The 13982-nt window shown below is 40.0% G+C and overlaps 1 protein-coding gene across 4 annotated transcripts; it reads left to right on the top strand.

Annotated features, from left to right (window-relative positions):
- Window positions 1-1717: 1717 nt before the first annotated feature.
- On the top strand, window positions 1718-6449 carry LOC119038477 (armadillo repeat-containing X-linked protein 3). Of its 4 annotated transcripts, none has more exons than XM_037130991.2 (5): window positions 1718-1866; window positions 2392-2499; window positions 2794-2854; window positions 3104-3174; window positions 3440-6449. In XM_037130991.2, exon 5 carries the CDS (start codon window positions 3580-3582, stop codon window positions 4717-4719), a length of 1140 nt encoding a protein of 379 aa, XP_036986886.1. In that variant the 5' UTR covers window positions 1718-1866; window positions 2392-2499; window positions 2794-2854; window positions 3104-3174; window positions 3440-3579; the 3' UTR covers window positions 4720-6449. The 4 variants fall into 4 exon arrangements, with proteins under 4 accessions (XP_036986886.1, XP_036986885.1, XP_053513501.1 ...); XM_037130990.2 differs by having other exon boundaries at window positions 2791-2854; XM_053657526.1 differs by lacking the exon at window positions 2392-2499.
- Window positions 6450-13982: the final 7533 nt, after the last annotated feature.

Raw genomic sequence — 13982 nt, 5'->3', positions numbered from 1 at the left:
GAAGTTGCTGGGTGAGCCTGTAATAAGAGCAAGGAATTGGTTCACCTTAAGAAGTAGCTTTCCACCCTGGCTGGTGTGGCTCAGTGGATTGAATGCCAGCCTGCAAACCAAAGGATTGCAGGTTGGATTCCTGGTCAGGGCACATGCCTGAGTCGTAGGCTAGGTGCCCAGTAGGGGGTGCACGAGAGGCAACCACACATTGATGTTTCTCTACCTCTCTCCTTTCCCCTCTGTCTAAAAATAAATTAATTAAATCTTTTTGTAAAGAAATGGCTTTCAGCTAAGGAAGCTTGAAGTACTCTTTCCAAGAAGAGGTAAATGTTCCAGTCATGTTAGCAAATTCTCCCTCTCCTTCAGACAGTGGGAACTACCATTTTCTTCTGACTCTCCTTTTCATATACTCTGTGCTTAAATGAGCTCCTTCACTGCACATGATCTTTCCCTAAACACAGAATCATATAGTTGTTTTGGTTTCTCTTTACTAAATTTCAGTCATTTTCTAGTACTGACTTCCCAGAAGTTGTGTTTATGTGAATTTCCATGGAGTTTTGCTTGTTCCAAAACTTCCCAGTCTCTTGATTTACTTTCACATTTTCCAAGGATTTAAAAAGCTACACTGAGATAATAACCTTATATCTGAACTATTAGGGAATATCCTACTGCAGACCCCATGTTCTGATGTTATTTTATTACTTTCCCCACTATAAAAATGATCATTGCTGACAGGTGAATCATTGAGTTCATCAAACCAGTTGGTGAAATGTTTTCCCAGTAATTGCTAGATGCTAGTTCAGCTAATTTTCTCTTGGTCTCAGTGTTCCTCTAAAACATTTTTTATTGAAAGATAATATTCTTTATTTGTACCCAAATATATTTTGTAATGTCCTTTGTATCCACTCACTTTGTCAGTTGTTCATGCCTGTTCATCTGACAGATAGTCACTACACAGTTGTGGTTTCTACTCAAGCTTTTTTGTGTTACTGGCTTCTGAGGGTCCCATGCTTCTTCCTGGTTAACTGAAGCAAGTAGAAGACTGTAGCTCACCTGTTTAGAAGACTGGGCTAGTCAGAAGAATTACACATTCTCAGACACACTGATTAGCTCATTCAGGGTTGTGTTATCTGTTAGGCCCTAGAGGACATTAAGATCCCTTTGAGTGACAAGTATAACACTCCCCACAAGTGGAAAAATATGGAGCTCTTGGAGGTCATCTACTCAATATCAGTCTCCAACTCCCACTTTTTCTTCCCCCTCAAACGAGAGCTTTATAGTAACCTTTCTCATGAAAAGAATGCAGGCTGGGGTTGGGAGAGTGGAGAACAAAAAATATTAAGAAAGTAAAAAACACTCTCACTCCAGGTCTCCTTTTTTGATTTTTGTTTGTTTTAGATCTGGGACTAGATTTCAGAGGAAATGGTAGACATTAATAGTTTGGAGGAGGGGAGGTGGAAGAAGAGGTCGCTGTCCCAGGAGCCTAGAGAAGAGAAAAGCAAATTTTTCAAAAAGTACAAGTGGCCAGTAGCCCTAACGGAAGATGCCGTCATTTTCTGGTAATCAGAGGAAGGCAAACTCAACTACTGGGAGGTGGGATTAGCAAAGAAGAAACAGTAACAAGGCCTGGCGTGGGGGAGGAAATGAAGCGGGGCGGGTCCTTTTCTGCCGCACTGCTGGTGGGAGGGGAAATTGAGGACCAGACTTTGTGGATGACGTAGCTCTCACGTGACCAAGAGCTGACGTGTGCAGAAGTCCCTCTTGTTCTAGTCCTTGTTCCGTCTGAGTACCAGCTCCCCACTGCCCTGCGGGATAGCGGGCCTGTTACAGAGGGAAGAACGAGAGGAAGAAGGAAATTGTTCCGGATCCCGGAAGGTCAGTGCCTGGGAGATTCCATGAAGTGTGGGTGGTCCAGGGTGTAGGGCGGAGACCGTCGCGGGTCCTGAGACACCTCCGTTGACTCTCCCACTCCCCCCCCCCACTTTCCAGGACATCTGTCCTGCCTGCAGCCCTTGTCCATGCTGCAAAACAGTGAGCAGGGAGGTGTTTGGGGAGCAGGCCAGAGATCAGAAGGTGGAAATCTGCTAGGAGCCGAGACCGTAATCCGGAAAGGGAGCTGTGGCCTTGGTATTAGCTCTCAGTTCTCCAGAATAGTGCCGACTGGGAAAGGTTGGGCATGGGCGGGGGAGGTGGGGGTGCAGCGTGATGTGTCAGCAGAACCCCCGAGAAGGGTAACAGGGATAGGAATTCTGAGGCCTGTGAGGCCTTTGACAACCAGGCCTCAGAATTGGGAAAGAATTTCACGTTCTGGGGACTTGGTCCGTCCACCAAATACTCGGTAGAGGCTGTTTCCTTTTTCTGACTGTGGCTGTGTCTTCTTGACTATGGTTCTGTGTTTAGTGGGTCTGAGCCTCTCCCAGGTTGCCAGTCTTCCTGTAGTTTACAGCACTACACCAGGCAAGTGAAGAGGAAGGAAATTATCCCTGATTGGTGAAGGTCAATTTGAGGGTAAGACCATCTGGGTACCCTAAGAGGGGCGGTGGTGCAAGTAGAAAGAAACCAAAGATGTCGATAATCTAGGTTGATGTGAGTCTGAGTATATTTGTTGTATTCTTGGGGCTGTGGTGAAATGGCACGCATTGTGTGTGTGTGTGTGTGTGTGTGTGTGTGTGTGTGTGTGTGTGTGAGCGGTGGGATGGGCTGGGGGAGAATGACAGAAGGAAAGCCTATCAGATAGTTTGGTTATAATCCTCCTCTCTCAACAGTACTTAGTCCCCATGTTTTCAATCTGTCATCCAGCAGGTCTGCTGTAGCAGGTGGCACCACTTGAAGTGAAGGAGGAAGTTTCCTCAGATCAGTAGAGGTCGGTGTGGCTTTGGGGGCTGACTGTAATGGGGGAGGGGTTGGAAATCTGCCTCACTCCCCAAATCTTACCTTATTTCCCTAACATCCCTCCTATTTCAGGCTAGGGAAGGGGCAGGCATGTGCATGTTTTGGATGGCATAGAGAAGTTTAAACAAATCTGACAACCTGGATAGTGAATCAGGAAAGCAAGGAAAGAACAGTCAGTCCTTCAAGCCCTCAGTTCTCACCGTCTCTGGTCTCTCGGCAGATCACAAGGGTTATTGGGTGTGGCACAGCTCCAGGGGAGGGAAGAAGAGGCAGACTGCCTGTCTGGAGGAGGTAAGTGCAAGGGTGCCACTCCCTGGGCACATCTGAGGTTGGCATGGCTGAGGACCCAAAAGACCCTATGGGTTCCATAGACTTGGGGAGGGGAGGGTTGGGAAGGGTAGGTGGTGGGTGAAATGAGTAGTATGGAATTTATTAAAAATCTACATTTCTTACCAAGTACTCATTTACTACTCTCCTGCCCCACTCTATAACTCCCTGTATGGGGCAACACAAAGAGAAGAGAAACTCAAACCCCATTTTCTTCCTCTGTCTCTAGGTTCACCTCCAGTATCATCCATTGTGGCCTTGAAGTGGCTGAAGACATCCTTCTACAGGCCAGCACCCAGGCCCACAGTTTCCCCCAAGACTGAGTGACTACTCTGTTCCTTGGTCCCTATTACTGTCAGGGACGATTGCATGGGCTACGCCAGGAAAGTAGGCTGGGTGACTGCAGGACTGGTGATTGGGGCTGGTGCCTGCTATTGCATTTATAGACTGGCCCGGGGAAGAAAACAGAACAAAGAGAAAATGGCTGAGGGTGGGCCTGGGGATGTGGATGATGTTGGGGACTGCCCTGGGGCCAGGTACAATGACTGGTCTGATGATGATGATGACAACAGTGAGAGCAAGGGTATAGTATGGTACCCACCTTGGGCCCGGATTGGGACTGAGGCTGGGACCAGAGCTAGGGCCAGGGCAAGGGCAAGGGCTACCCGGGCTCGACGAGCTGTTCAGAAACGGGCTTCCCCCAACTCAGATGATACTATTTTGTCCCCTCAAGAGCTGCAAAAAGTTCTTTGCTTGGTTGAGATGTCGGAAAAGCCTTATATTCTTGAAGCAGCTTTAATCGCCCTGGGTAACAATGCTGCTTATGCATTTAACAGAGATATTATTCGTGATCTGGGTGGTCTCCCAATTGTTGCGAAGATTCTTAATACTCGGGATCCCATTGTTAAGGAAAAGGCTTTAATTGTCTTGAATAACCTGAGTGTGAATGCTGAAAATCAGCGCAGGCTTAAGATATACATGAATCAAGTGTGTGATGACACAATCACTTCTCGCTTGAATTCATCTGTGCAGCTGGCTGGACTAAGATTGCTTACAAATATGACTGTTACTAATGAGTATCAGCACATGCTTGCTAATTCCATTTCAGACTTTTTTCGTTTATTTTCAGCAGGAAATGAAGAAACCAAATTTCAGGTTTTGAAACTCCTTTTGAACTTGGCTGAAAATCCAGCCATGACTAGAGAACTTCTCAGGGCCCAAGTACCATCTTCACTGGGTTCCCTCTTTAATAACAAGGAAAACAAAGAGATTATTCTGAAACTTCTGGTCATATTTGAGAATATAGAGGACAATTTTAAATGGGAAGAAAATGAACCTACTCACAATCATTTCAGTGAAGGTTCACTGTTTTTCTTTTTAAAAGAATTTCAGGTGTGTGCTGATAAGATTCTGGGGATAGAAAGTCACCATGATTTCTTGGTGAAAGTAAAAGTTGGAAAATTCATGGCCAAACTGGCTGAGCATATGTTTCCAAACAGCCAGGAATAACTTCTTGATTTTGTAGTTTAAAAGCAGCACACATTGTAAACTGTTCCTTTTCTCCAATTTGTTTATATGGTAAAGGAATCCATCCAGCTACCAATTTTGAGTAGTGAATATCATATTGTATCATCAATGCTGATATTTATCTGAGTTGGTTTTTAAGTCTAAGCTGGATGAATGAATGTCACTACATGTTCTGAAAACATGTTTATTGTCTTTTTTATCTCACTGCCTACATTGAAATATTTGTAGTATTCTGTATAAGTGACAGTGAACCAATTCATCCTAAGTAAGCTCCCTCCTGTCATTTGCATTGACTTCATTTGTGTATCATCAATAAAATTGTGTGTTAATGCTAGAAAGAAAAAAGAAAGAATGAATCTTTGCCCTTTTGTTTATAACCTAGTTGGAAAGATAATAAACATAGAAACAAAATAACTGAGAATATCTGGAGAGTATACCCATTGTCAAATATGCATTCTCAGAGCACAGAGGAAACAAAGGCTTCTGTAGGATATAGTAGCTACAGATTCATGGAGGAAGCAGCCTTTTAAATTAAAAGGGAGTAGGGTAGTTAGGGCATTCCATGAGATGAGAGTGAGGGGGAACGGGTGTCAGAAAGGCATGGAGGTAGGAACTCTTCCTATGACAGTGAGAAAATTAGTCTGCTTAGAGTGGAGCATGCAGGGAATGACAGTAAATAAATTTAGAAAGGCATGTGAAGCCAGTTGGTGGAGAGTTGTTTGAACGTTACTGCAATGAACACAAAAACCACTAAATATTTTTAACTAGAAAGAATAATTGGAATCCACATAAAAGTCTCCCCCTCACCTACTGTGCACTATCCACAGAGGTGTGGCAAAATGGACCCTTTCAAACTTGTGGTGGGAATGAATTTACATTGGAACTAAGTTTGTGGAGGACCATTTGGTAATACATATTATAAGCCTTAAAATATGTGAACCCTTAAGAAAATAGTTGAAAAATTGATCAAAGACTGCATATACAGGTATGTACATCCCAGCACTATCTAAAATAGTAAAAATTGGAACAAGTGTCTAGTACATTGGATTGGTCAAATAAATTAAGGAATCTTCAGATGGTAATGATAAGTGTATTGATTTAAATCCATACTGCCAGGAAGATATTCATCATGCATTGTTAAGTAAGAAAGGCAGGTTTAGATAGTGATATTGAGAATAGAATTTCATTTTTTTAGAATAATAAAACATATTTAAGTAGACATTAAAAATTCTGAATTATAGACACCCAAATAGTAACTGGTTATCTTTGGGTGGAAGGATAATGAGTGTTCTTTTACCTTTTTACTTTTAAATTATTGGTATGTCCTTATTTATCTAAAATGAATATTGAATTTTTTGGAAATTTTTGAAAAAGGAAAGTGTTGGGAATGAAGTAGGTGATTGGAGCATATACTAAATGGAAAAAATATTTAGATTAAAAATGAGATGGGTTAGAAGTTTTCTTTCTGAAATGATAGATAAGTGGTGAAGATGAGGCTCATCAGGAGGATTAAATGAAGTAATACATGCAAAATACTTACAATCTTCTGGCACATAATAGTTAATTAAGAAAAGCAAGCACCTTTAATTTCCTAGAGTGCAGAGTTCATAGTTTTTTTGTTGTTGTTGATCTTTGTTTTGCTGGGGGCATTTTGCCATGTGTCAGTGTCATTTAAAAAATAGTAACAATAAAGGTTAACACTTATTAAGTGACTGTTGTGTAGAGTTCTGTCATTCCTGCAAGGCAACTGTTAAAATAATTTATCAAAGAACTAGTTCTTATTCTTTTTATTTCTAAGGACTCAAATTATTTTCTCAAACATGATTTTACCAGCTCCCAAAATATATTCCCAGTCAGTTTGGAGATATGCTGCTTTATATGTGAGACCAGGAAAGAGTAAAATTCTTTGTTTAGTTATGATCTGGTTTAAGTCCCAGGCTTCTATATACTTACTCTAATGTTCTCTATAGTAGACGAAAGCCCAGGGATTCATTGGCTTAAAGTTGTTGGGCATGGTGATCCCACCAAATTATGCATATGTGGGGACTCATTTGACACCAGTGTTAAGAGTGGGGTAAGGGAACTAACATTTTTCTTGTTCTAATTAGGTAGGAGAAAAAGATTTGGGAGGAGAAGGCTGATCCACTTAAAATTGAGTTTGAGGTACCTATGCCAAATCCATATGGAGGCACTCTATTATCATTTGAATGCATTGATCAGATGCTCAGAGGAGAAGACAAGGCTACAAATAAAGATTTAGTAGCCACCAGAGGATGAATGATAATTGAAGACATGGAAGTGGATGTGATTCCTAAAGAGAAGGTATGGAGTTAAGAGTGGAGGGCTGCAAAGAGAACAATGTAAGGGACTGTGGCATCTGGGGAGAGAAGCATAGAATTGAAACTGAGTGTATATACTTCCAGACACTTTTACTATCCATATACCTATAGACTCAATACACAAAATTGGACAACACTGTAGATAAATTTTCAGAGCCTGATTTAAAAGTTTTTCTGTTTTTCTCCTAAATGATATTCATTGGAGATACTTGAGAAAACAGAGACAATGAGAACAAACTTGTCCCCTTTCCCAAATTTGTAGCTTGAAGATCTATGAAATATTTTCATTAAGCTGTGCTGAACTTTGGTGCTGAGTGACTTTCATGCCTGTGGTGAAAATGAGGTTAACTTTGAGCAATAAAAAGCCACCATGAGGTAGCGGCATAGGCCTGACCAGCATCCCTGTGCTCTTGCAAATCCTTTGTTTCCTCCCCTCCTTTCTTCCCATTCTTCCCTCTCCCTCTCTTGCAAGTCTATCTTTATTTCCTTCTTCTGGGAGATTATTGGCAGTAGTCTCTCTCTGTCTTTTGGAGTGAATATTTAATTCCCATGATACCAGATCATGCATCAGCAGGCATTTAGCATAGAATAATAATGGTGGTTGCTGTGGTAATATGGTGACCCTGGGTGTGACTGAATGCCAAGAGTTTTTGGAACCCTGTTGAACAGACTGAGAAGGAATTACTCTTAGCATGTCACAGCCCTATGTGCCCTGCATGTACTTTGATATTCCATGCCTGCAATTATTTAGAACCAAATCACCCAGACTTTGGGAAATGTTATGTGAGACACGTGTTTGACTGCCTGGTTTAGGCAGGCCACAAGGTCAGCCAAGCCAAATGATGTTTTCATGTTTTCACATGGGAAGTTGCCACTCAATCATTTTGGGAAGGGCACAGTTCTAGGATTGTGCCCATGATTGTGGTGGCAGCTCAGGGGAACAGGGATGAGGTAGTGACTTTTCTTTATTTTTAATTTTTAAAAAATATTTTATTTATTTATTTTTAGAGAGAAGGGAAGGGAAGGAGAAAGAGAGGAAGAAAAACATCAATGTGTGGTTGCCTCCATGTGCCCCCCTCACTAGGGACCTGGCCCACAACCCTGGCATGTAGGCATATGCCCTGACTAGGAACCGAAATGGCGATCCTTTGGTTCACAGGCAGACACTCAATCCACAGAGCCACACAAGCCAGGGCATCCTCTTTAGAGAGGATGGCAGCTCCTGGGAAACTGAGGAAATTAGAAACTCAGAGGATATCTTGCTATTTGGGTTTTGTTCTCCTGTCATGATTTTAGAAATGTAAGTGTTCTATTTCAGTCAAAAGTATTCAAAGGCAATTTTACAAAGATGGAGTACAGTTCTAGTATAAACTGCTGCCCCAAACATATTTCATGGCTTAGAAAACTAGTTTTATTAATTCGTCTTTTATTTGCCTTTAAAAACACATTCCAAATGTTGGTATAGCAAATTGATGTGGTTCAGGCAAATTTTGTATGTGTGCCTCTGGGTAATTTATCTGCTATGTTCCCTTGAGAATGGCTTTTCTAAGAATGATTATTTTCAATGCTATTTCTTCATACTCATTTTAGATCACATCACAGGCTAAAGGTTTCCTCCGGATTCTGTGTTTAAACTGTGTTTCTGCCTCATCTTTACACCAGAACTATCTTGCTGCTGTCCAGGGGTGCAGAACTAGGATATTGGTCCCTAGTCTGCCCTTCCCTGAGGGTGTGGTATTAATCAGAATAATGGATATTTACTTTCAGAGTGGTATGCTTCCACACTTGACTCTCTCCATTGGGTTTCAGTCCTTGTGTTAAGGGCTGAGCAATGTTGTGTTTGGGGATAGGGATCAGGGAGGGGAATGGGAGGGAGAGGAAAAGAAGCTTTATTAGAAGAGTAACTACCTTGACAGGTTCATGCACTTATAATTCAATCTACCATTGATAATGAGCCAAGTATAACTCTCTGGCCCTATTGACCATTTACATTTTAAAAAATGAAAATGTAGATGTAATAAAAGCATCTTTGTTTGGGCATAAAGCCTTGTGTTTATTGAGGATTTCTAGGTTCACAGAAAACATAACATGCTATCAAATGGGCTGGAATTTATTTTTGAAATTAAAAAACAGAATGATAATTTATATTATTTTAGGAAACATAATTACCATATAGACCCAAGTGCTAGTATTGGCTGCTCAGAACGTTCTCTTCTTCAGATAAGTCTACATCAGAAACAAAATTATCATCAGAAGATTGTTCATTTAGTGCTTGGGAAATCAGGTCAAGCTGACTTAGCTAGTTGTTAGTGCCATCAAAGTAGGAGAGCCTAGTGTATCTATGTCTTCTGTAGGAATTGGTTTGTTGCTGAAATAGAATGCTTGTATTCAAGAGCTTGAGCACATTTCTGTCTGAACACAATTATACATTTGTATGCCTAGGAGCCCCTTTGCCAAAGGCAGAGCATCAGTGGATGGTCATTTTATGACTATTAAGTTGTATTATCAATTAGCCTTCATACAGAGTTTGGGAGATGCATACTTTTATAGCAGCAGAAATCTCTAGTATTTGTAATGCATTCTCATCTGCCTGTTGATTAGTCTTTCTTTTTTTCTGGATTTTTTTTATGAGAGATAATAACTTGTTACTAAAATTTTTCAAATCCAAGCAAAATGAATTGTCACCTCTTTATCTTTCCATTTTCATTTCAGTCTTCTCTTTGCTAAAATGTGATTTAGCTATGCTTGTGCTAGTTTTTGTGACTTTCTTTCAATAAGCTGTAACAAAAATCTAGACACAATGAAATGGACCCATAAAACAAAACTTTTAATTTTTACTTTCTTCCATCACTTAAATGAGTAAAATGGATTCTTTTTTCGATATTAGAAAAGATGGAATCTAGGCAAGACAAATAAAATAATATTTATAGTATTTTATAAATCTTCAGTCCATTCAAAGTGACTTGAAGAATGACTCTTTATAATCAGTTATTAAATAACCTCATCAATTATTACCCCTTGTTAACCTGATCCATGTAATCTATAGCCAAAATTGGAAGTATTAAAATTATACCATGTCACTTATGGAAGTTCAACATTCTGGTTGATTTTCTTTTTGTATAAAGGTTAAAACCTTTATGTTATAAATGTCATATCTTGTGGATGTCACACATATATAGGTACATTTATTTAGGTGGATGTAGTTGTATTTGGGTGAGTATTAAGATATTAGTAACCCCATGAAATTGCTTTTCACCTATTTTAAATCTATGGCTAGAAGTCCCAGATATATCTTTATCAACTTAGAAAGGGGAAAAATTGTTGTCTGAGGAGGAAGGCTATATTTTAACCCGTGCATTGGTGGACAGGATTATGCATCCAACTGAGCATAGTGTGAGATGGTTTTGGAAGTTACCAGCACTCTGTGAAGTTATTTTTCACAATGAACTCTATTTTATTTTTATATAATCTTCAGTAGTTTATAATCTTTTATAGTTTATAAGATTAGCATATAATCTTTTATAGTTTAAGGAAACATAATCTTTATTATGTTTCCTTAAACTATAAAAGTAAATCATGCTTATTAAAAATTCAAGCAGATAAATATATGTTAAAACCTAAAATTGCCCTCTTCTCACCCATCTGTAGAGTTACTATTATCAGTGTAATATGTTCTATGCATATACAAACATAAATGATATACATATACACATTTTTATCAGAAAATAAAGTCTTTGTATGATTATGGTTCTGTTCTACAACTTTATTTCACTAAAATATATCACGTGTACCTTTCCATGCACATCTTACCTCATTTAAATTTGCGCATTGTGTTTTTGTGATATGACTACATTTTTATTTATTTATTTTTAAATATATTTTATTGATTATGCTGTTACAGTTGTCCCATTTTCCCCCTTTCATTCCCCTCCACCCTGCACACCCTCTCCCACCCACATTCCCTGGCTTTAGTTCATGTCCATGTGTCATAAGTTCTTTAGCTCTACATTACTTATACTATTCTTGCCCTCCCCCTGTATATTTTCTACCTACCATCTATGCTACTTATTCTCTGTACCTTTTCCCCCTCTCTCCTCCTCCCACGCCCCTGTTGCTAACCCTCCATATGATATCAATTTCTGTGGTTCTGTTCCTGTTCTAGTTATTTGCTTATGCTTTTGTTTTTGGTGTGGTTGTTAATAACTGTGAGTTTGCTGTCCTTTCACTGTTCATCTTTTTTATCTTCTTTTTCTTAGATCTAAGTCCCTTTAACAGTTCATATAATGAGGGATTGGTGATGATGAACTCCTTGAACTTGACCTTATCTGAGAAGCACTTTATCTGCCCTTCCATTCTAAATGAAAGCTTTGCTGGATAGAGCAATCTTGGATGTAGGTCTTTGGATTTCATGAGTTGGAATACTTCTTTCCAGCTCCTTCTTGCCTGTAAGGTCTCTTTTGAGAAATGGGAACTCCTTTGTAGGTGACTGTCCCCTTATCTCTTGCTGCTTCCAGGATTCTCTCCTTCATTTTAATCTTGACTAATGTAATTATGATGTGCCTTGGTGTGTTCCTTCTTGGGTCCAACTTCTTTGGGACTCTCTGAGCTTCCTGGATTTCCTGAAAGTCTATTTCCTTTGCCAGATTGGGGAAGTTCTCCTTTACTATTTGTTCAAATAACTTTTCCACTTGTTGCTCTTCCTCTTCCCCTTCTAGTACCCCTATAATCTGGTTGTTGGAATGTTTAAAGATATCCTGGAGGCTCCTAAGCCTCTTCTCATTTTTTTTTGAATTCTTGTTTCTTCATTGTTTTCTGTTTGGTTGTTTCTTTTTTCCTCCTGGTCCACTTCATTGAATTGAGTCTCAGTTTTCTCCCTATCACTATTGGTTCCCTGTACATTTTTATTTATTTCACTTAGCGTAGCCTTCATTTTTTTCATCTAATTTGCGACCAAATTCAACCAATTCTGTGACCATGCTGATTACCAGTGCTTTGAACTGTGCATCTGATAGGTTGGCTGTCTCTTCATCACTTAGTTGTATTTGTTCTGGGGCTTTGATCTGTTTTTGCACATGGGCCATTTTTTTTGTCTTGTCATGCCTGTTTTATAGTGAGGGGCAGAGCCTTAGTTGTTCAATGGGGCAGGGCAACCCAGGTTGCTGGGTTGTGATGCTGTACATGGGGAAAGGGTCTGAAGTGGAACAATGGTGTTTACCATTGTTCTCTCTCTTGAATTTCAGTTTCTTCTGCTGCTTCCCCCAAGAAAACTGGGCCCTTCTGGTGCTAATTTCCATGTGGGTGGGCTTGTGTACATTCTAGGACCCTGTGGGTCTCTCCAACGAACTCTACTGTGAGGTTGGGAGTTTCTCCTGCTGCCACCTCAACCCCCACAGGTGTTTTCAATTGGTGTTTTGAGGCTTTATTTTCCCATGCTGGGCCCTGGGTTGTGCTGTCTGTCTCACTCTCCAGTTTGGCCTGGTTTATTTGTGTGCTGCCCAGTCAGCCAGCCTCCTTGTGCACCTTGTTGGGTCTGCCCACTGCCACCCATGCCCAGGTTCTACCAGCGTGGCTTGCATGTCCAGAGTCCACCCACTGCCATCTTGCTTTCCCAGGTCCACAAGCCACTGCTTCTTTTTGCCTCGACCCCTGTCTACCCAGCCACCTGCCCAACTCTGCCCTTTCTACTGGTCTGGATGAATGTGTCTATTTTAACTCCTTGCTTGTCGAACTTTAATACAGTTCCATTTTCTGTCAGTTCTGGTTGTTTTTTTGTTTCTAATTTTTTGTTGTCCTTATTTTGGTTGTGTGAGGAGGCACAGTATGTCTACCTACATTTCCATCTTCTTGGTGGGAAGTCCAACTATCTACATTTTTAGATAGTCATATTACTCACTCTTTCTCTTTAGGTTTTCTAGGTTTTTTGTCATGCTGAGGCAGCCTTTTCCTACCCCAGTGTTTTAAGATAATTTTGTTCAGGCTTTCAAAAATCTGTCTCTCCTCTCTCTCTCTCTCTCATTCTTCTGCTATATACTTTTATGTGTGTTATGAAGTAGAGATGTAATTTTAACTTCTTTTACACAGACATTGAATAAACTATTTTTTCTCCAGTTTGGCCAGAACTTTGCATACATTATTAGTCATAGGTTATTTACAAGATGTTATTCTTCTATATAAGTGGAAACATTGCTCTTTGATGCTATCTGTGAGGTATGATGCACTGAGGATTATTGGTGAAGTCCTGTATCACAGAGCCAGTTTTATTTAAGGTGGAGTTAACAGTATTGAGTTGTGATACTAGTAATTCATTGAGCTATGTGTCTGTTATGAAGACATTTAAAACATCAAAGAATAGCCCTGAGCAGTGTGGTTCAGTGGGTTGGGCATCATCCCACAAAGTGAAAGGTTGCCGGTTTGATTTCTGGTCAGAGCTAATGCCTGAGTTGCAGGCCAGGTCCCCAGTTGGGGGCATATGAGAAGCAACCGATTGATGTTTCTCTCACATGTCAATGTTTCTCTCCCTCTCTTCCTCCTGCTTTCCCCTCCTAAGAATAAATAAATAAAATCTTCAAAAAAACACTGAAAGGATAAATGTAATTCAATTTGGGCTATAAAAATGTCACAATTTGTGCTCAAAGCAATCTTAAAGTTGTTCTGGGACATATGACAATGAATGAGCTAATCAGTGTATTAGAGAATTTGAAAGTCTGCTAGCTAATTCAGTCTTCCAAGCAGAAGAGTTAATATATATTTTAATGTGTGACTTAGAACCAAAGTTAAGAAAGTGATCTTTTTGACACATGGAATAAATTGTCAGTTCTAGAAGGCTGGAGCACTATAAGACATTTTTGTGGACACTTATAAGATAAAGTAATATCATTATGAAAAAACTGAAAGAGATACAGATTT

This window comes from Artibeus jamaicensis, unplaced genomic scaffold (assembly GCF_021234435.1).
Source record: "Artibeus jamaicensis isolate MK-2021 breed Jamaican fruit bat unplaced genomic scaffold, CSHL_Jam_final scaffold_461, whole genome shotgun sequence".
NCBI classification, from domain to species: Eukaryota; Metazoa; Chordata; class Mammalia; order Chiroptera; family Phyllostomidae; genus Artibeus; species Artibeus jamaicensis.
This window is presented reverse-complemented; position numbering and strand designations above follow the sequence as displayed.

Excerpts from the sequence above, each read along its gene's own strand:
- LOC119038477 (XM_053657526.1), top strand. The coding sequence starts at position 3,580 with ATGGGCTACGCCAGGAAAGTAGGCTGGGTGACTGCAGGACTGGTGATT.